The following is a 22888-nucleotide window of genomic DNA, read 5'->3' as shown; positions in this document are numbered from 1 at the left end:
AGAGTAATTTTTTTCACCAATCAATATAATAAAAATTATTTTTTATAATTATTTTTTGATAAATAATTTTGAAAAATTATTAAATTATTTCATAATATAATATATTCCAACCAAATAGATCCTAAGCATTACTTACAAAACCTCTTCTTTTCCACGCCACATTTGGCTTCTCCTGTGTGCTTGTCATTGGTTAAATACTTTGCCAAATCATACCGGAGCCAGTTCAAATCCTGCAAGGGCTAGAATAGCGAGCTCTTTTCCAGAATAATACAAAAAAAAAATTAATTACTAAAATAATTCAAAACTTAACTTTTTTACCAAACTAATGCAAAAAGGAGAAAATGCTATTTTGAATGGCGTTTTTTTCCCCTTCCACGTCACCCTTTTTTCCACGATGGCATCGTCCCAAAAAAAAAAAAAAAAGAAACGCCGTGCAAAAAAGGTATTTTTAAAAATGCCATTTTGAATGGCGTTTCTAAAAACGCCATTCAAAATGGCGTTTTCAATTTTTCCCACCAAAAAAAGAAAAAAAATCAGGAAAGAATGGAAATTTTTTTAAAAATTTTTAAATTAATAAATAAATTAAAATTTTAATTTTGATTGAAATTTAAAATATAAAGATTTGAATTTGTAATTCAAATAAAAAAATAATTTTAGATTTTTTTTTCAAATTTTTTTAAAAAATGTCTAAAAAAATCTTAAGAAATTTAAAAATAAAAAATATCATAGAAAATGAAAAAAAAGAGAAAGAAATATGAAAGAAATAAAAATTTTAAATTTAATTGAAAAACATCATTTCAAATGCTTGTCAAAAAATATAAAAAATAAATTTAAAAAATAAAATGTACCATTAAAAAATAAAATTTTTAAAAAATCAAAAAAATAAGAATTATAATTTAAATTTTTAAAACAAATAAAATTTTAAAGATTAATTGAAATAAAAAAATTTGTAAATTGAACTTTAAAAAAAATAAATTTTTTTTTAAAATTATTGTAAAAAAATTATCTCAAGAAAAGAAAAAAATATTGTAAAAAAATAAAAAATACCCTAAAAAAGAAAGAAAATTTTCCTTTCTTTCTTTTTTAGGGTATTTTTTATTTTTTTACAATATTTTTTTCTTTTCTTGAGATAATTTTTTACAATAATTTAAAAAAAATTATTTTTTTAAAGTTCAATTTATAAATTTTTTTATTTCAATTAATCTTTAAAATTTAATTTTTTAAAAAAATTTAAATTATAATTCTTATTTTTTTGATTTTTTAAAAATTTTTATTTTTTAATGGTACATTTTATTTTTTAAATTTATTTTTTATATTTTTTGACAAGTATTTGAAATGATGTTTTTCAATTAAATTTAAAATTTTTATTTCTTTCATATTTCTTTCTCTTTTTTTCATTTTCTATGATGTTTTTTATTTTTAAATTTCTTAAGATTTTTTTTAGACATTTTTTAAAAAAATTGAAAAAAAATCTAAAATTATTTTTTTATTTGAATTACAAATTCAAATCTTTATATTTTAAATTTCAATCAAAATTAAAATTTTAATTTATTTATTAATTTAAAATTTAAAAAAAAAATTCCATTTTTTCCGATTTTTTCCTTTTTTTTTTGGTGGAAAAAATTGAAAACGCCATGTTGAATGGCGTTTTTAAAAACGCCATTCAAAATGGCGTTTTTTATTTTTTTACAATATTTTTTTCTTTTCTTGAGATAATTTTTTTACAATAATTTAAAAAAAAATATTTTTTTTAAAGTTCAATTTAAATTTTTTTTTATTTCAATTAATCTTTAAAATTTAATTTTTTTAAAAATTTTAAATTATAATTCTTATTTTTTTGATTTTTTAAAAATTTTTTATTTTTTAATGGTACATTTTATTTTTTAAATTTATTTTTTATATTTTTTGACAAGTATTTGAAATGATGTTTTTCAATTAAATTTAAAATTTTTATTTCTTTCATATTTCTTTCTCTTTTTTTCATTTTCTATGATGTTTTTTATTTTTAAATTTCTTAAGATTTTTTTTAGACATTTTTTAAAAAAATTGAAAAAAAAAATCTAAAATTATTTTTTTTATTTGAATTACAAATTCAAATCTTTATATTTTAAATTTCAATCAAAATTAAAATTTTAATTTATTTATTAATTTAAAATTTAAAAAAAAAATTCCATTTTTTCCGATTTTTTCCTTTTTTTTTTGGTGGAAAAAATTGAAAACGCCATGTTGAATGGCGTTTTTAAAAACGCCATTCAAAATGGCGTTTTTTATTTTTTTACAATATTTTTTTCTTTTCTTGAGATAATTTTTTTACAATAATTTAAAAAAAAATATTTTTTTTAAAGTTCAATTTAAATTTTTTTTTATTTCAATTAATCTTTAAAATTTAATTTTTTTAAAAATTTTAAATTATAATTCTTATTTTTTTGATTTTTTAAAATTTTTATTTTTTAATGGTACATTTTATTTTTTAAATTTATTTTTTATATTTTTTGACAAGTATTTGAAATGATGTTTTTCAATTAAATTTAAAATTTTTATTTCTTTCATATTTCTTTCTCTTTTTTTCATTTTCTATGATGTTTTTTATTTTTAAATTTCTTAAGATTTTTTTTAGACATTTTTTAAAAAAATTGAAAAAAAAATCTAAAATTATTTTTTTTATTTGAATTACAAATTCAAATCTTTATATTTTAAATTTCAATCAAAATTAAAATTTTAATTTATTTATTAATTTAAAATTTAAAAAAAAAATTCCATTTTTTCCGATTTTTTCCTTTTTTTTTTGGTGGAAAAAATTGAAAACGCCATGTTGAATGGCGTTTTTAAAAACGCCATTCAAAATGGCATTTTTTATTTTTTTACAATATTTTTTTCTTTTCTTGAGATAATTTTTTTACAATAATTTAAAAAAAATTATTTTTTTTAAAGTTCAATTTATAAATTTTTTTATTTCAATTAATCTTTAAAATTTAATTTTTTTAAAATTTTAAATTATAATTATTATTTTTTTGATTTTTTAATGGTACATTTTATTTTTTAAATTTATTTTTTATATTTTTTGACAAGTATTTGAAATGATGTTTTTCAATTAAATTTAAAATTTTTATTTCTTTCATATTTCTTTCTCTTTTTTTCATTTTCTATGATGTTTTTTATTTTTAAATTTCTTAAGATTTTTTTTAGACATTTTTTAAAAAAATTGAAAAAAAAATCTAAAATTATTTTTTTTATTTGAATTACAAATTCAAATCTTTATATTTTAAATTTCAATCAAAATTAAAATTTTAATTTATTTATTAATTTAAAATTTTAAAAAAAAATTCCATTTTTTCCGTTTTTAAAAACGCCATTCAAAATGGCGTTTTTAAGGCGTTTCCTTTTTGGGACGATGCCATCGTGGAAAAAAGAGTGACGTGGAAGGGGAAAAAAACTCCATTCAAAATGGCGTTTTTTCTTTTTGCATTAGTTTGGTAAAATAGTTAGGTTTTGAATTATTTTGGTAATTATTTTTTTTTTTGTATTATTCTGGAAAAGAGCTCTAGAATAGCTGAGTACTTCCGCATGAGGCGCATCTTTAGTCCTTATTCAACTACACGTTGGAGACGTCTTGGCACTTATGCATGACTTCTGTGCTCTTGCATTTATACGTGGCTTGCCTTTGCAACTCCAAGTAAGACTTTAAGGATAGTGGGCATGCGGCTGTGTCCTTATTCAACTACACGTTGGAGAGATCGCAGTACTCATGCATGACTTCTGTGCTCTTGCATTTACACATGACTTGTTTTTTCAAGTCTAAGTTAGGCTTTCTAAGGGAATGCTTGATTGGGCGGAATTAAGATCTAAAATGACAAATGACTCCCATTCCAATTATTTGGCTGAAGGAAGTTTCATTTTGATTTCTATTTCGAGATAGCATGGGAATGATCTAATCTATCTAAAATTCAATCACTACCCTCTCCTATGGATTCAAATTTTTATTTCGATTCTAATCATGAATCAAATATATTAAGAGATTTGGTCATTCCGATTTCCATTCCAATCAATTCTGATTCCAATTGCAGTCGCGAACCAAGCATCCTCTAAAGTTGCATTTGGTGCATCATCAGACAATCTTAAAAAGTAATCTAGAGTACCTGTAGGATGATTGCCACCATTAAATTAACAGTAATATTGATTACTATGTTTGGTATACGCAGATAATATTGCAGTAAAATTACTGAAAATCTTGATTGACATGTTTGGCATGACAATCAGATTACTAATAATGTAACATCAAATTTTCAAAATACCCTTTCCTCCTTCCTTTCGCTGCCCATTCCCCCCTTCTTCTTCCTTTCGCTACCCATTCCCCCTTCTTCTTCCTTCCATGTTTCCGACGGTACCTGCCACCGCTATCCTCGCGGTGCACTCAGACCTCTCTGGATGGAACTCTATCGCATCCCTCGGCAGTACCTCTCTCGGGTGGAACTCCATCGCATCCCTGCCGCTAGATGCAGAGCCGGAGGAGACGGAGGAGGCACGACAGACAGGGGGAGGGGAGGGAAGGGGAGCGCAGTGGGGGCCGAGGGGCGATGCCGGAGGCACACCAGGTGGGGGCCGTGGGGGAGGGGAGAGCGAAGCAGCGGCGGGCGATGCGGTCACGGGAGGAGGGGTTGGGGGGAGGTGCGGCGGGTGGCGCTGCACAAGGAGGGGGAGGGGAGGCGTGAAGGAGCGGCGGTGGCGCTGCGCGAGCGGGGGGGGGGGGTTGGTGTGGGGTGAGGGGTGCATGTTCGGTCCGGAGCTGCGGAGGAAAGAGGGGTTTAGTTTATTTTTTTGATGAAGGTAGTTTCATCCAAATATTTTATAGTCAGATTACCAAATATTTGATAATATGGATAGCCATCTTTAGATAATCTAGATTACCTTTTGAGAGGTAATCTAAATTGTCAAGACAATCCAGATTACTATCCCAAAAAACATACTAAATGTAATAATCTGATGGAATCTTTTTAAATTATCAGCAATCTGAACAGATTGCCAACTATCAAACACAACCTAACAATAGTGGGCTGGCGGCCATACACTCACATACACTCACCTTAGATCGGTCAATTGGGTTGGCGGCCATACACTTGCATGCACTCGCCTTAGCTCGGTTAATTGTACCGCATGCATGGTATGCACAGCACGTATGTGCGTGGATGATAGCATGTTTTACCCCACCTCAAGTTAAATTTAAAACTAGTATATAACCCATGCAATGCGTGGGATTTTTTTTAAAATTAGTTCAAACATATATTATTTCTAAAATTTTAAGCTTCAATAAAATGCCTCTCTCTCTCTCTCTCCCTCCCCCCCCTCCCTCTATTCCAATGGAATACCGGGCTAACTTTCCCAAACTGACACTCGCCCTCCTCCTCTTCGCGCACGAGATGCTCCCCCTCTCCCCCCTCGCCCCGACACCCTCCCTTTCGCCATCCGCACCGCTGCCCGCCTTTCCGCCCTCCATCCCACCCGTCAGCTCCACTCTCAATCCCTCTGACCCCCCCCACCAACGACGGCACCATCGTCGCCGTCCTGTCCACCTGTGCCTAGCTCGGCTCCCTCCATGACGGCGCCGCCGTCCACGACTCCGCCCGCACCTGTTGATCTATATTCTTCCATCGGTCGGAGACCCGTGTTCCCGTGATGTGCCGTGCTGGCGACTATGAAAAAAACTGGCGGTGTGAGCGTGCGATCTCGTCAATTTTGTCTGGGTGGAGCGAGAGTGTGCCGACATCGCATTTCAGTGTGTTTTTTTTTTTTTTTTTTTGTGGACGCATGGTGTGCAAACGGGCAGCGCCACAGGACGTCGTGCGAAGGCTATGCTTCGGATTTTTTTTCAACACGTGGCATACAAACAGATTAGAAAACGTGATGTAGGAAGGCATCGTTGCGATGCCTCCATATATATATATATATATATATATATATTAGATTTGAATGTAAATTTAAGATTTAAATATAATTTCAATATATAACGTAAGCGTTGCGGATGAAGTTTACCTCCACATTGAGTTTCATAATGCTAAGCTAACTTCCATGTTCATTTAACATGCTTGTGCTGGTAAGCTTTGTGCTGGTAAGCTTTATGAGGTGCTAACAATATCAAAGCCATTGAGGTCTTTACGAGTCTGTTCTTTTGAAAATAAAAAATTTATCTAAAAATTTATATTTTTTTAGATAAATATTTTAAATAATATTTAGATAAAAAAATAATTTATTTATATTCTTTTATATATTAAAAAATGACTCAAAAATCTGTTATCCATATTCTTTTGTATTACTAATTTTCTAAATAAGTTGCTAAAATCTATCCATATTTTTCATAATATCTTTTATTATATAAATATTATTATATATAATATTATAATATAATATATTATCTTATAATATATTATATTTTAATATTATAATATATTATAATATATTATAATAATATAATATATAATAATATATTATATTATATTAATATCCTATACTAATATAATATTATATAATATTATTTTATATAATAATATAGTATAATATATGATATTATATTAGTATATATTATTATATATTATTATATTATTATATATTATAGTATATTATAATATATTATATTATGCTAATATCTTATATAAATATAATATTATTATTATGTATTATATTATTATAGTATTATATTATCATATTATATTATATTAATATATATAATAATATAATATATTATTATTATTATATGATAATATATTATTATATTATATTATTATTATAAAGCTAAGGGTATACAAGGAATGAATTAACAAGATCATTTTTTTGATTGATGGAAAAATGATTTAGCCACCCTCTAGATGGATAAGATTTTTTTTTATTTGATAGATAAATGGTACCCATGAAAAAGTAACTTATCCATTTTGAAAAATGTGAGAATATGGGTAAATTGATCAATGAAGAAGTTGATCAATTTTTTTATGATATTTATCCATAAAATAACAAACTTTATAGGTCTCTTCGGTAGTTATCTGGACTGAACCTATAAAAAGGCTACCGATTCAAGAGCTTAGCATCATTGGTTCCAAGTTTATTGTGGCCTTGTGCTTCTGCTTAGTCCAAAATAGAGAAAGCTCTACTAAATTTTTCATCCTATTCATTTCAATTTATTTTTCATCTATTCTCTTTTCAATATAATTGTCGTCTGGGCAATTGAAAGCATTGATTGGGTCAAACTTCACTTGCGATCATACTCAGAGGAGGATCGAATTGAGTTGGATTGTTGTATCTTACAAACGATCTCGCTATTGGCCTATATGAGCAAGACTAATTTCATTTTTAAGATAGTGCACCTCAATGGCTCAATCCAAACAAGCCTTCAATCTTTTGATCTAAAAAATTTGTTATAAAAATTTGAAAATATTAATTTTTTCAATATTAGCAATTTGTAGGCACCACATCATTAACAAACTAAAAATAAAATTCATGGTTAAACTAGGAATTGCTACTAGTTGCTTATTTGAGTAGCATATTAAATTTGCTTTCATTGTGTAGCATCAGAAAGCTTTATCTCCATTATAAAAAAGTTGAATTCTTTTTTAAAAAAAGATCAGCTTTTAAAGCAAATTTTATTGCTTTGAGAAACATGCAAAAAGAATCATTCTATTTGCAGCTTTACAATATGTGCACAAAGTAAAATCCTTTTGGCCGCTACTTCAAAATCTAAATTCTTAAAACAAAATCTTTGATCTGTACATCAAAATTTGTGTAGAAAATAAATTAAAATTCTTAAATTTAAAAAAAAACCTAGGCTTTCTACTTTAAAATCTGTACAAAAATTTAGTTTACTTCACAATATAAATCTTATTACCTGAAATTTAAAAACTATAAAAAAATTGACAATAAATTTAAAAATAAAATCCAAAAAATTACTGCTCTAAAAACTATGTAGATAATTAGTCCATTTTTAAACTAAAATTCTAATAATTGTTGCTTTGAAAACCATACAAAACTTTTGTTTAGATTTCTAGCATAAAATCTCATTAGTTATTGCTCAAAAATTCATATAGAAATTATTACATTAAATTAAAACAAAAATTTCTTTTTCACTGCTTTAAAATAGTGGAGAAATGTATAAAATAGCAATATAAATCTTTTCTAATGTTCTGATAACCATGTAGAATTTTTTTAATTTTTCAGTTAAAAAAGGAGAAATATATAAATCTTTTCTAAAATTTCAGATTTAAAATTAAAAATTTGTAAATAATTCATAGTTGAATTTGAATTTTAAAGCACCCTATAAACTTACACACTATTGAACTTTAATTTAGGTTCTAAAATATAGCACCATGTTTATCTCATTACTTAGTGCAAATATCACTTAGTTATGCTATTATATTTACTCTTTAATTTTGTGCATTTTATATATTTAAATTTATGAATTCAAATTAAAGTAACAATCCATCCACCTATATAGATCTCAAAGCGACTAATAGATGATCTAGATTATTCATCTATAGCACAAATTTCAAAGCATCCATGTGAACAATCCAAATTATTTATCTTCTACATAGATCTCAAAATGATCAATGAATGATCAGGATTATGCATCCATTTGCATAGATTTCAAAGCAAATATGGATGATTCGGGCATTCATTCATCTGCATGTATCTCGAAGCAATCATAGATAATCTAAATATTCATCTATATGTACATATCTCAAAACAACCATAGACAATCTAGATATTCATCCATCTACATAGTTTCAAAACAACAACAGATGATTCGAATATTCATTCTCCTGTATAGATTTAAATTTGGACTTGTATTCATAAAACTTTATATGCCTCTCCTCATGAGTTCCAAAATGTTCAATCTTCCAACGTAATTTCAATGAATGATCGTCAATAATATCAATCTTACAACATTCTATGAAAAAATAGTCGATAGTATCGATCTTACAACATGTCATCCTCATCTTCTTACAATCAGTAAGGAAAAAAAATATAACAATTATTTAACCAAAATAACATAATTTTGTCAAAGCAAGATAATATGCATCGGTCATGATATACAGCTGGAACAATAAGCAAAAAAAAAGAGAGTAAGAATGTTGAAATAGAAGACATAAATCCTATAATAAATTAAACAACACAAATCCACAAAGCAAAGCAAAGCAACGGTAGCTTTGGGGCGTAGCCACCTTCTTGTTTTCTTGTGGCTTTGGGGGTTGTTACTGTGTTGTTTTCTCTGCTTCCTTTTTCTCTTTCGCTTGGATGGAGAGAAATCTTCTCCCTCCTAACTGTAATATTCCTGAATAGTCAAGAGGACGACCATTAGATACCTTATATGGATCTCGGTTTGATCCTAGACATTTGGTCATGGGTCTTGTTTTCCGATTCTAAAAACGTGCCTCTAGTTTCTCTCTCTTTTTTTAGAAACAAAAAAAAAAACAGGTTCAACTACAAAGAACATTGCAAGACGCTGAGCATTTCTTTCACGTCACTAAACCTGATGATTGTCTGTATAAAACTTTATAAACTTTATGTCAGCTCAGATTTCAAATTTAATTTGAGTTGCGCAATGATATTTAGGACTCGTTTGATTGACGGGAAGTAGAGGGGAGAAAGATACTTCATGAAAAGTGGAGAAAGAACTTCTTGTTTGGTTGAAATTTTAAGAGTAGAGAGTGAAAAAAGTATTTCCCATGAAAAGTCACTTCCCACATTTCTTGGGAAGTGAAAACTTCCCATGAAATACTTGCCATGACATGGGAAGTGGTGGTACTTTTTTTTTCCTAAAATATCCTTTTAAAATCCATAGCTAAAATTTAGTAAAATATCAATAGATGGTTAGAATAAAATACTGAATAGTAATATAATATTATATTAATATCATCTTAATAATTATATAAATATAATATTAATATTTATTATATTTTAATATTATTTTAATATTTTTATTAATATAATATTTTATTAATATTGATATAATATTTTATTAATATAATATTATATTTATATCTATATTAATAATTTTATTATATTAAAATATTCATATTATATTAATATAATATTAATATATTAGTATTATATTAACATAATAAATTATTATGGTCTAATGTTATATTTATATTAATATAAATATAATATTTATATTTATATAAAGTTTATGAGTAAAAAAATATGGTTTTATATCTACTAAGAGTATAATAGGTATTTTACACATTTTTTTTAGAAAAATAGATACTCATCCAAATATAAGCTACTTTATAATAAGTCATCTTCTCATGATCAACCAAATATAGTAAAGTCTTATTCTCAAGAAGTAACTTCCTGAAAAATTGTTTTCTTAGAAGTTACTTCTTGGGAAGAAAAGTTCTTCCCACAGACCAAATAAGTCCTCAATGTATATTTGAGAAGTCATATTATATTGGATTGGAGTTGTTACTTTCACAAGTAAAAGGAGATTCACCTTCTATCATTGGATTGCGCAATGACTACTTTGAAATATGTGGAAATGGTGAATAAAAAAATTGAAATGCTGTAAAATCTATACAAAATATGATCTAATTATCGACATCATATAAGAAAATCAACCATTCTTTCATTCAAAAGATGCAACCCGGTGCAACCTGAACCCTATATGTTGTCTAAAATTAGCCTTATTTTTAATCAAATTCTTGTTTGAAATTGGATTGACTATAGTTATGGAAAACATGTCCAAAGAAGCACGCGGAAACATTATTATATATTCACTGATTTCTGGAGCTGATGGAAGTCCTGACATGGAGATCTTTTCCAAAGAGTAACATTTCGATCTTTTTAGCTCTCCAAAAGTGCAAGCTATTAAAAATTGGTGCATTGTCGTCCATCACATATACAAAGACTAGGAATGTGCGAAGCTGCTCGGAGCACTTTAAACATGGATTATGTGTCACAGTTGGACTTTATGATAAAACCCACTATGTTTTGCATGATGTACCAAGTAAACTGCAAGTTTTCGTTGCACTTGGACTATGGAGATGCCTTGCTTCACCATTCTGATCTTTTATAGAATTAACAGGGGAATAAGAGGCTTTTAACCGTGTTAAGACGTGAAACAACATCCTGCATTGGCTGGATGGTATTGATAGACTTGTCCACAGACAGATCTTTTGCTATGATTGGGAATGGACTGGGCTTCAGCCACTGCACCATAGGTTCAGCCAGTTCTGAGCCCAAATCTTTAGAACACGGCCCAATCCAGGCCCAATATAACCATGCCCATGCCCAGCCTCATGCACACTTCTTACCGCCACGGCTGCCCCCTTATGCCCATACTTCTCTCTGCCGCTCATGCCGACCATACGCTCAGCCACTTGAGTCGGCTCGTCCCGTCCTCCTCGCCATTAACGTGTCCAAATAGCCTCGATTTCAAACAGCCTTACGGGCCATGGGCTAGCCCAGGAAGACTTGCCCACATCAAGCTTAAAAACTTTTCTGGACCCAAAAACTGAGGGTGAAGCCCATTCCAATGAACTCGGATGCAGCAGGCTTGCGCCTGTCTCGGCCCATTACCGACGTTTGTCCGTCGCCTCCTTTGGCGGTGATGAAGAGTAATTCTTTATACACCGCATGGGACGTAGGGAACAAAAAACAAGTCTACCATAGTAGATGTCCTTTGAGTCAAGGTGCTTTAATGATAGAACAAATTCAAAACCAGCTTCGGCTATGTTTGATCATGGGGATAAATTCTGGAGGGATATCTCTATATTGCAGAAAGGATTGGCTATTCCATGGGATAAGTCACTTTGATGATATTTGATTTAAGGCATAAGTACAGAGAATAAAGAGTGCATCAGGTTTATTACTACATCCCATCCTTTCTCAACATTTCAGAACTCCCAGGCGACATATGCTGCTTATTAGGATCTGTTTGATCATTAATGGTTTCAGCAGTCAGCAGACTAAGCAAATGATATTATTTTATCTGATATATGATATATGACTGATAAATTAAGTGAATTAGTTTGAACATAATTATTTTATTAGAGTAGTACAGGTGCAGTTTCCATGTGTAAAAGTAGAGCTTGAGTATAGATAATCCATTCTGAATATTTCTACAATCACTTCTAAGAAAAAAGGAAAAAAATTACAAATACAATTCAAGGTCACAAACTATCACGTTGTAATGTTGTGTACTTTAAACTTGGTGAAAATTGTTGCCAGGGCCATATAAACCACATTGAATACTTGATCTATATGTTGAAAATAGGCTTCTCTCCATTTTCTATTGAATAATAGTGGGCCAAAAACAATCCAGAAACCTATAGCGAATCCTGGCCCCATACTCATATACAACCACTCCATTTCAGATCCTTCTTCATCCATGGTGTTATCATTTTGTTCATCCCCTCCAACTGCATTTAGACCTTGGTTTGTCTTGTCATCTTTGCACTTTTGACTTAATGGGAACCCGCAAAGATCAGGATTACCAATGTAAATGGATGGGTCAATGAAGGTTTGAAGCTGATTGCCTATTGGAACTCTCCCTAATAGGTTGTTATATGACAAGTTCAAGTAACTCAAAAAAGTTAGACCAATCATGCTCGAAGGAATTCCACCGAAAAGATTATTTCTTGACAAGTCAAGTGACTCCAACTGTTGCAATGCACCAATATTTTCTGTGATCTTTCCTGTCAGATGATTTCCAGACAAATTTAAGCTCACGAGTCCAAAAAGGCTGGTCAGCTCTTCTGGTATCATTCCAGATAAGTTATTATTTGAAAGGTCCATAACGATCACAAGTGGAAGCAATATGTCATACTCAATGTATATTCCTTTTATGGTCACTTGCATCTTTACATTGTAACGAGTAGAATTTTTTAAAATGGTTTCATTCATCTCCCCTGACACTTTCATGGCAGTAAAGTTTCCAAAGTTAGAAGGGATGGTTCCTGATAAATTGTTATTTGCCAGATCCAGGATTTGAAGAGCACTTAGTCTTGATAGATTAGGAGGAATATTTCCAACAAGCTTGTTTGATCGTAAGCGAAGGATCTTCAAAGACAACAAACTTTCTCCAATCCAAGTAGGTATTGTACCAATGAATCTATTTTGTCCAAGATCAAGAGTAATTAATCTCGCACAACTCTTGAAGGATAAAGGGAGTTCTCCTGAAAGATTATTATTACTCAAATGCAATGACTCAAGAAAAGGTAACGAACAGATTGATGGAGGAACACTTCCAAATAGATTATTACTTGAAAAATCCATGATAAAGATAGAGGAAGAGTGGTTCCAGCAATCAGGAAGCTCACCTGAAAAAAGATTTTTTGAAAGATCAAGAGCACCATACCCGAAATGACAAAGAGACAAAGAAATTTGACCACTTAAATTATTTGTGGAAAGGGAAAGATATTTCAAATTAAGCATACTTTTGCCAATGTTATGTTGAACTGCTCCTGAAAATGAGTTGTTCGATAGGTCTAGTAGGGACAATATTGAAGAATTAAAATTTGGCAAAGGTCCCTCAAAGTAGTTAGAACTCAAATTAAAATAATAAAGACTGACGAAATTTGTAAGATCAGGTACACTGCCAGTGATTCCATTGCTGGAGATATCTAAGCAGAATATCTGAAAAAATGACCTCCAAAACCAATCCGGTATAGTGTCTGAAATTCCTGTGCTAGACATATCCAAAAAGAAAATATTTTCTTGCATCCGGAGCCATGCTGGAAATCGTGGTTCCAGCTTGCATGAACCAATATCTAACAAACGAAGCCGAAAAGGGGGAATCCAATCAGACGTCAGATTCAGAATTAATCGATTTTGTGATAAATCTAAAGCATGCAGTTTGGTGAAATTGGCAAAGTGTTCTTCAGACATGACACCCTCCAAAAAGTTCCCTCCGAGAAATAATTCAACTAACTCTGCAAGTCTTCCAAGTGATGCAGGAATAGGACCAGAAATTGAGTTGCCACTCAAATCGAGAATTTTGAGCATTCTGAAGTCTCCCAACCAGACCGGCAAATAACCGCTAAGCTGGGTGTCCGCCAGCTCCAGAGTCTCTAAGCTGTTTTTTTTGATGCATCTAGCAAATAGTTCATCAAATTCATATAAAGTTTTGCTGATATTAATACCTGACAATCCTAAATTCTGCAGCTTACATAGACCCTCAAGCAAAGACAGAATTTTGCCTTCAAGAAATAGATTATCGGATAAATCAAGGGCCTTGAGCGAAGCTAGATTCTTAATTGCAGGCGGAATGATGCCCCGAAAGAAATTATAGCTAAGATCAAGGTACTCGAGGCTGCTTATGTTGAACAACCAACCAGGTATCGTCAAATTAATGGAATTCCAACAAAGATCAAGAATAGAAAGTGAAGTAAAATTCACATATGGAAGAGAGAGCGGAATGGTGTTGATTTGACAATCAGATAAGTATACCTCAATAATAGAAGGGAGCATGTTTAGCGCTTGCAGCCAGTGGGCACCTCCTCTGAATTCCACACCCGTCATATTTAGATATTGCAGAGAAGAAAGATGAGAAATCCAGAGAGCATTATCGATGAGAAGTCCAGAGGGATCAAAACAACTACAGAGATCAAGATATTGGAGGCTCGATAGATTCCCAAGCTGGTGTGGGATCAGTCCACCCAAACCAGCATAGGAGAGGTTAAGATATTTGAGCTGACGGAATGAGCCCATGAATTCTGGGATACGAATTCCTCCAAAGTTGTTCAATGCTCAGGTCAACATAATTCAGGTGTTTCAGCCCAAGAAAGCAAGGCCTCAACTCACCTCGCAATCCCCACGTGTTGCTGCGGCGAAAAATTATTTGTCCCAGAATATCAGTGTAGAAGGAGAATGGATGTGGGTTGCGGAGGTCCAGCTTGACAACATGGCCAGTCCGATTGTCACAAGCCACGCCTTCCCATGTGCAGCAGTCATCACCCATCCAAGAAGATAGCCTGTTGGTGGGATCTTTGAGGCCTTCTTTGAACCCAAGAAGAGCATTCCTTTCGACCGGTATGCAGCCTGGGATTGAATCTCCATTGAGTTTCCTCACTTGATCAGCGCACAGAAATGAAAAGAACAAAAATAGAAGTTGGGTTCCTTTTAGATCCATGAATCTATTAGTTGCTGTGAGATGTAGTAGAAGAACCTCTTTATATTAGGAGGACGAAAGGTATCTTCCATTGCCGTCCATGACCAGCCAATATGTAATTGACTGCTGGATTCTATCATGGAATGTAAGGGTAGAAGTTTCCCAACACGGTGAAGCTTCTTCCGCACCACACATGACTTGATCGAGGTCAAGAGTCCGTGGGATATTTATGAAGACCTGTTTCCACACCACATGACTTAATTGTCTGTGGGATTTTTATGAAGACTTCTTTCCACGCCACACATGACTTCTGTGTAGAACTTGGGTGATTTTTATATCCATAAGTTTAGTTGCTGTAAGATGAAGTAGATGCGTCTCTTTATATTTATCTGAAGCAGGAAAGAAAGCATATGTCTGAAGCATTGCCGTCCATGACCAGCCAATAAATTGGCCTCTGATTGAATTCCATCTTGGAATGTAAGATTTGATGCCTCCAAACATGGTCAAGCCACCAATGCTGAAGAACATTGAATGCAAAAGTCCATGCGGTGCTTAAAAAGACCACTTGCTTGCCGCAGCACTATTTGGTCACCGGTTCAAAAAGTAAGGGTTAGAAAAGATGCAGTACTTCCACATTAGGCATATATTTAGTCCTCAATCAATTATACATACTGGAGAGATTTTGATATTTCAGTTTGACCTTTGTGCACTTCATTACTGATTCAAAACTTGATAAATGGTACCACAGCCATTTTTGTTGGAAATTTTAAATTCCTTTTTTCATAAAAGATTCAAATTTTTTAAAAATTGAATTTTAATTATTTCATACATTAGAAGAATCAAAAGTTTTAAAAGATGATTTTAAATAGCTCTACATTGAAATCTCTTCTTTTTAACAGTTGAAATCTCTTCTTTCATGGTATCCTTCCAAACACCAATGCCTTTGGCCTCATCATATAAAGCGGGTTCAAGCTGATCAACAACAATAGAAGCATAATAATAAGCAATAAAGGAATGATCCCAATCGCCATACCCGTCAATAGGTTTCTTCTTTCTCTTGCTTCTCTGCAATGATGATGGATCCATGGAAGCTTAGTTCATCTTCCATTGACTTTGCATTTTCTTCCTCTTTAAGAATTTACTTTTTCTTAGAATTTGAAGTATGTACATCAATTTTTCATGGACTTTTATGAGCACCTGAAGTAGATAGAGAAGACTCTGGCAATTTAGTTGAAGAAGAAGATGATAAAGAAACTGAAGAAGGCTCACCAAATTTTGTGTGAATATCTTCTCGATAAACTTTGTCCTCATCAAAAACTCATTTAAACTCATCAATAGAAAAATAGGATCCATCAAAAGACCACCAAGAAGAGCTCTCTTCAAAAATAACATGTCTAGATATATAGATTTTCATCATCTTAGGATTAATGCATCTCCAACCTTTTCTAGCTCTTACCATACCATTCTGTTCAAAAGTTCTTAGGCAAGTAAACTGTCTACGCATGCTACAACTAATCAAATAGTTAGAGAATTCCTTTAAGATGTAGTCACCACCTCCATTGGTTCTTAAGCACCCAATTTCTAAGTCAAAAAGATTTTCAACCAAATTCTTAAATTGATAAATTTCTCAAACACTTTTGATTTTTTTGTAACAAAATAAATCCAAATATATCTAGAGAAATCATTAATAAAAATAACTGCATACCTCAATCCAGTGAAAGATGGAGTACTAATTCTCTCAATAAGATTTGAATATATCAACTGTAGTGGCCAAGAAGATCTTGTTTGGCTCTCTTTAAAAGGCAGCTTATGCATCTTTTCATATTGGCATCCATTGCAAATAGTGTTAGTATTGACCTTCATCTTTGGAAGCCTATTAACTAGTCCTTTGCTTTGTATATTTTGAAGTCTGTCATAATTCACATGAGCCAATCTAGTATGCCATAAGTTAGCAGTATCATGTTTAAGAATTCGATCAACATAAGAATTACCAGCAAACATGAAACAAAACTTGTTCACTTTTCTGCCTTAAGTAATAAGTTCTCCAGAAGCTTTAATATTAGTATAAATCTCTATAGTGTTAGGTCCAAATAAAACAGAATATCCTTTATCCATGATTTGTGAAACAAAAATCAAATATTTCTTTATGTCAGACACATAATAAATATTATTCATGAAAATAGAAGAACCAATAGATGATGTGAGAGACAAATCACTAATACTTTTAACAGGATGAAATGAGTCATCGACAGTAACAATAGCCTCAGAACCAACATAATCACACAAAGAATTAAATATCTCTCTATAACCAGGCAGATGATTAGAACACCTAGAATCAATAATAAAATTAATATCTGGTACATAAGAAAAAGTAGAGACACATGCATATTGACTATTAAGATTAGAATCAACGATAGTAGTCGTAAGAGCCAACTACCAATTTCTTTCTCTCCCTCTTGCTCTGATGTAGAAAATGAAACATTAGACTATTTGAGCTTCACCCAGCCATCTTGAATTTTACGGCCAAATTTTCTACACCTATAATAATTTCCCTTGAGTTTATAATTTTTCTTCTAATTAAGATTTTTATCCTTATCATATTCTCCAACTGACCTTTTTCATGAATTCTTAAAATTATTATTCCACTTCTTATTTTTATTTATATTTTTACTATCAAAAAATAAGGCCTCTTCTTTTTGAGGAGATATCATCAAATCAAGCATCTGAGTATTAAGTTCTTCTTAATTAACAAGTATATTTTTCAACTCTGCTAATGTAGGTTGTTGAGCCCATTTAGAAATAGCTAGTATATAAGCATCATATTCTTTATTCAAACCTCGAACTAATAGTCTATACCATTTATTTTCATTATAATGAGATATTGGATCAAGCATGCCAAGCTCATCAAATAATTGCTTTTCTTTAATAAAATATTGGGAAGTTGTTAGATTATCTTGTTTGAAAGCACCAATCTCATTATACAAAAATTGAAATTGAGCCTTATTGGACTTTAAATAGAGAGCAGTAAGAATATCCTATATCTTTTTCGACTACTCTATACCTTGAATATGCTGTTAAGAATTTTCATCCACATTCATTAGAAAAATAAGAACTACATATATGGCTTTGATCTCCCATATTTTCCTTGCTTCTACATTATCCGGAGTTTCTAGTGGCTTCACCATATCTATTCCATCCATGATCTTCTATAAATTTTTTCTAATCAAATAAGATTGGATGTAGTCCTTCCAAAATACATAATTGGTGTTGTTCAATATTTTGATATAGTACCTTCAGCCATAATGAATCACCAAATAAAAGTCCACATATTTGCACCACCACAAAAAGAATTACTAGAGGCTCTTCAACTACACCGAGTTGCTAATGCACAGATTACCAATCTCCAAGCTTATGGCTTTAATATCATATAGAACGGCATGCTATATATAGTAGATCGATCATACCGATCCAAGATCCAAAACAAACACTAAATAAAAAAAATATTTGGGGAGAATAGTGAGAAAAATAATAATTATGGAAGAATAAAAATTAAGAGAGAAAAAAATAATTTATTTAAATAAGAATAAATATCAAAACTTCATAAAGATGCCTTACAAAGGAGTCTCCACATGCATAAATAATCTATCATCTCTCTTTTCTCCACACTCTTCTCTACGGTTTTCTACACACTAAAGAAATAACAAGGGTCCCTTTTAAATAGACCACCATATGGGTGAGAGTTTGACTCGTACCTTGATTTAAAAAATAAAATCCACTACAATACAAACTCTTGGTCCTATTTTAAATAGAATGCACATAATAAATAAATAAATAATAGAGTCATAGTTGGAGATGCAATGAGTCTCAACATGCTCTTCTGCAATGATAGCATCAACCATGATTTCTTGATTCCATGAAGTAGGTGTCAATCTCTCTCACCCTATCATGATCTTTCTCTCTTTTTTTCTATGTTTCACAATTACTGTTGATCTCTTTCTTTTGGTGGTTTCAAGCATCAGAGGGGCTGTGGTCATCCAAATTCTTTTCTAGCTAAAACTTGAAGAAGGTAAATCATTCTTCCCTTCATGTTTTTCCCTTCTACTTGATGTCTTGAAGCTTAAATCATTGTATTTTTCTAATTTAAATGATGAATTAAATTGAATTAATTTGATGCTTATTCAATAATTTGTCAAAATTAATTTGAATTAATTATATTTTTCATGGGCTGGTCTATTAATTAATGAAGATGAGCATGATGCTCAATGAGTAATTTGGCTTATTAGATGATAGTCTTGACTGGAAGTTTTCCTAATTGTCTTTTTGCACTATGGTCAATGAGTAATTTGGTTTATTAGATTATAGTGCTGAGTCAAAGTCTTCTTAATTGTCTTTTTGCACTATGATAATTTTCTTGAGTTCTGATGGCTAATGAGTAATTTGGTTTATCAGATTATAGTCTTGAGTCAAAGTCTTCCTGATGGTCTTTTTGCACCATGACTATGTACATGTCACTCTCATTAACTAAGAAAATATGCACTACATTTAATCTTATGGGAAGATCTTTGTTTGCATATAGTTTTGTCAGTTAACTTGAGTGGAGAGTGAAAATGATAATAAAATCATGGAATCTTCAACTTTTAGGTCTCTTCTCTGTGAGAAACACAGCAAATTTGGAAGCATATCCTATATTTTTTTTTAGCTTTGTCCATGCATTGAAGTCTAGAAATCCTTAGCTGTGGCAAAATATTTTTTTTAAAATTTTTTGTCATGAATTCATCACAAATCCTTCATAAATTTCTATCATAAATCTATCATAAATTGTGATGGATTTCATTCTGAATATAGTTTATTATTTATGATGGAAATTTTTGTCGCAAATATTTGTGACGAAAATTTCTATCACAAATATTTTTAGTGACTAGGTTTTCAGTGATGGATTTTTTGATCACAAAAATCATTTGTGATAGATTCGTAGGTTTCAATGACGGAAAAATCTATCACTAAAGCCTTATTTTTTTGTGGTTAGGGATGGTAATAGGGTGGGTAACCCACAAATTCGACTTGCTCCAACCCTTGATGCGGCAGATAAATAGATCGGCTAAATAGGTCAAAGGATGGGCCAGTCAAAAATTAATAAACCCACCGGTGAGATGGAGCAGGTCAAGGTTTGCTCTTGCCCCACCCCGTAACCCGCCCCATATATGTGAAAAGTCCAAAGTACCATTAGTTATGCACACACACACACATAATATATCTATACTGTTGGATCTTTTTATTATGATCACTTTATAATAATATAAAGATCTAGAAATTTTGACAAGAAATTTATTTATAAGATAAGATCTGTTAATAGATAAAGACATATAATATGTCAGTGGCGGATTGGATTGGGGCGAAGCGAGTTGGGTTGGACGGATTGAAGAGGATTTTCATGGAGGGGTTAGGATCCAAGTTTTTGAAATGTTAAGGGTTTGAATCAAGTTTATAAACTCATCAATGGTTGATGGAGCGGAATGAATCCATGTATCTAACTCATGGAGCGGGTCACGAAAAGGGCCGATCTGCTCTAAACTTGCCCCATTGCCATCCCTACTTGTGGTGACTGAATTGAAGATATAAATCCTATGACAAATTAAACAACACAAAGCCACAAAGCAACGAGTGGATAGCTTTGGGGAGTCTGCAAGTTACCATGCTGTTTCTTTTTCCCCATCCCCTTATCTTGCTTGGATGGAGAGAACTTGTTCCAACGGTTGAAGGGATAGATGCTCTAATATGTTGACAAATAGAATTCTTCACTCTCCTAAATATTATCTTTCTGAAAAAGACATCCCATTTATTGTGCACTGATTTGAACATATGAGAAATAGTAGTATGGGAAAGGAACCACCGTCGTAGCTCAAAACATAGAAACATGATGACCCAGGTTGTTTTATATGGATCCCGGTTTGATCATAGACATTAAGGCTCGGAGAAAAACTTTTCTTCCTTGGAATATTATTTTTAGCTAATTTTTAAGAATATGATATCTAAGAAAATGATTTTTGCTATTTGGTTTATTACGAAAAAGTGGCCTAGTCTATAGTATATAGTTTATATTTGGTTGAGCATCTATGTTCCTGAAAATATTATATAAATATCTATTATATCCTTAATACAAGAAAAAATCTGATCATATTCTAATCATTACCATTACTTGTAAATAAAAAAAATTTGATGGTTAGGGTATTTTTCACTGTCAATCATGGTATGGGAGTGTTTAAGGCCCTGTGATGGATAGAATATTTATTTCAGTTATAGATTTTTTAATGACTTAAAAGAATATTTTCGGAAGAAAAAGAATCTCCAATTTTCATTCCATAGGAATTCCAAAATCTATGTTCTACATGGATTCTTCCTTCCGATAAAATATGAAAATTGTATCCTTATGGGACATCTCTTTCCAATTTCTTGTTTAAAAACTCCAACTAAACAAGATACTTTTCCACTTTTTGTTGGCTATACTTTCTCTCTCCACTTCCTGTGAACCAAATGAGTCGCAAGTCACAGGGCCAAGAGATAGTGCATTTGTTTTCTAAGGACAAAAACAAGCTTCTCCTTTGTCTTTCTTTAGGGGGTTTTTGGTTGGGGAGAATTGGAGTATGAAGTGGGAATAGGAATGGATGACTCCCATTCCAGTCATTTGGTCATGGAACTCCTATTTTGATTCTGATTTTAGGAGGGGATAGAATGGCCCAATCCCTCCAAAACCTAATTTAGGCTTCCTCTCAAGGGTTCAAAACACATTCTGCCGCACATTCCACCCCATGTGCCTCACACCCCACATATGGTCATGTCCCAGATGAATATCTTGCTGCCAAGGATCGAAGTGACATTGGTGATGCTGTTGTTGATACAATCAACAAGGATCTCTGTGATGAGTTTGTCTGGCATCGGAATAGTTGCTATGACCTGAGAGAAATTCCGGCCGACAATGTGAGTAGCTATGGCAATGGTGGGAGGAAGTAAGATATGAAATACTGGCTTGGCAACTAATGAAAAAAAGTGATCACCATCGACATGATCTAGTCGGTGTCAATGTTATCACTGAGGATGTAGTAGGGACCATGGTAGGTGGTCACTGAGGGGGATGAGGAGGTGATGGTAGAGCAAGGGGTGGTGGAGAGGAGGACCTCCTATTATGGCTAATAGTGGAAGAACCCATGGGAGGCTATGGGAGATAGAAAGAAAAAAGAAAGGCATTTTTTATTTGTTGTGAAAGGCCATGATTTTTAATGACCGTGCAATGGCAAAGTTAGGATCCATTAAAATTTTATAAATAATAGTTACCTTTCGATTATTATTTATAACCATGATTGTTATGGAAGCAAATCGTATTATATTAAAAATATTAATATAAGGTACCAGTGCAATTATCATGTGCATAACGACCATGCACGAAATAATCTTCTACACTATGATTTGTGAAAAAATCAATTTCAAATGTTTGGCGGCTTTATGACAACCTAGAATAAAAGAATGAAACTATAAATATAAGTACACCAGTCCACATCCTAAAACAATTATCATCCCAAGAGATCAATGTTTGAAATGGTTATAAATTATGTTCAATTTGAAGTCCCTCAATATGTATTTTTAATGTCAAATAAGATAAATTATCAAAAAGAGATGAAACTAATGAATTTTTGAGTATTTCTCATTCAAGGATAAAAGTGAAAATTAGGGTTCACTGCAATTCATATCTTTAAATAAATCAAATAGCAACAATCGAAACCATTCATTTCGATTCTATTTTTAATT

General features: G+C 31.6%; 1 protein-coding gene across 1 annotated transcript; it reads right to left on the bottom strand.

Moving 5' to 3' along the window:
* Positions 1-10892: 10892 nt before the first annotated feature.
* LOC140857484 (receptor-like protein EIX1) lies at positions 10893-15166 on the bottom strand. The gene has a single exon (XM_073256427.1). It carries the CDS (start codon positions 14686-14688, stop codon positions 12160-12162), a length of 2529 nt encoding a protein of 842 aa, XP_073112528.1. The 5' UTR covers positions 14689-15166; the 3' UTR covers positions 10893-12159.
* Positions 15167-22888: the final 7722 nt, after the last annotated feature.

The sequence above is a fragment of the Elaeis guineensis genome, chromosome 4, assembly GCF_000442705.2.
Source record: "Elaeis guineensis isolate ETL-2024a chromosome 4, EG11, whole genome shotgun sequence".
Classification (NCBI taxonomy): domain Eukaryota; kingdom Viridiplantae; phylum Streptophyta; class Magnoliopsida; order Arecales; family Arecaceae; genus Elaeis; species Elaeis guineensis.
Note: the sequence above shows the minus strand (reverse complement) of the source record. Positions and strands in the feature narration are given on the sequence as shown.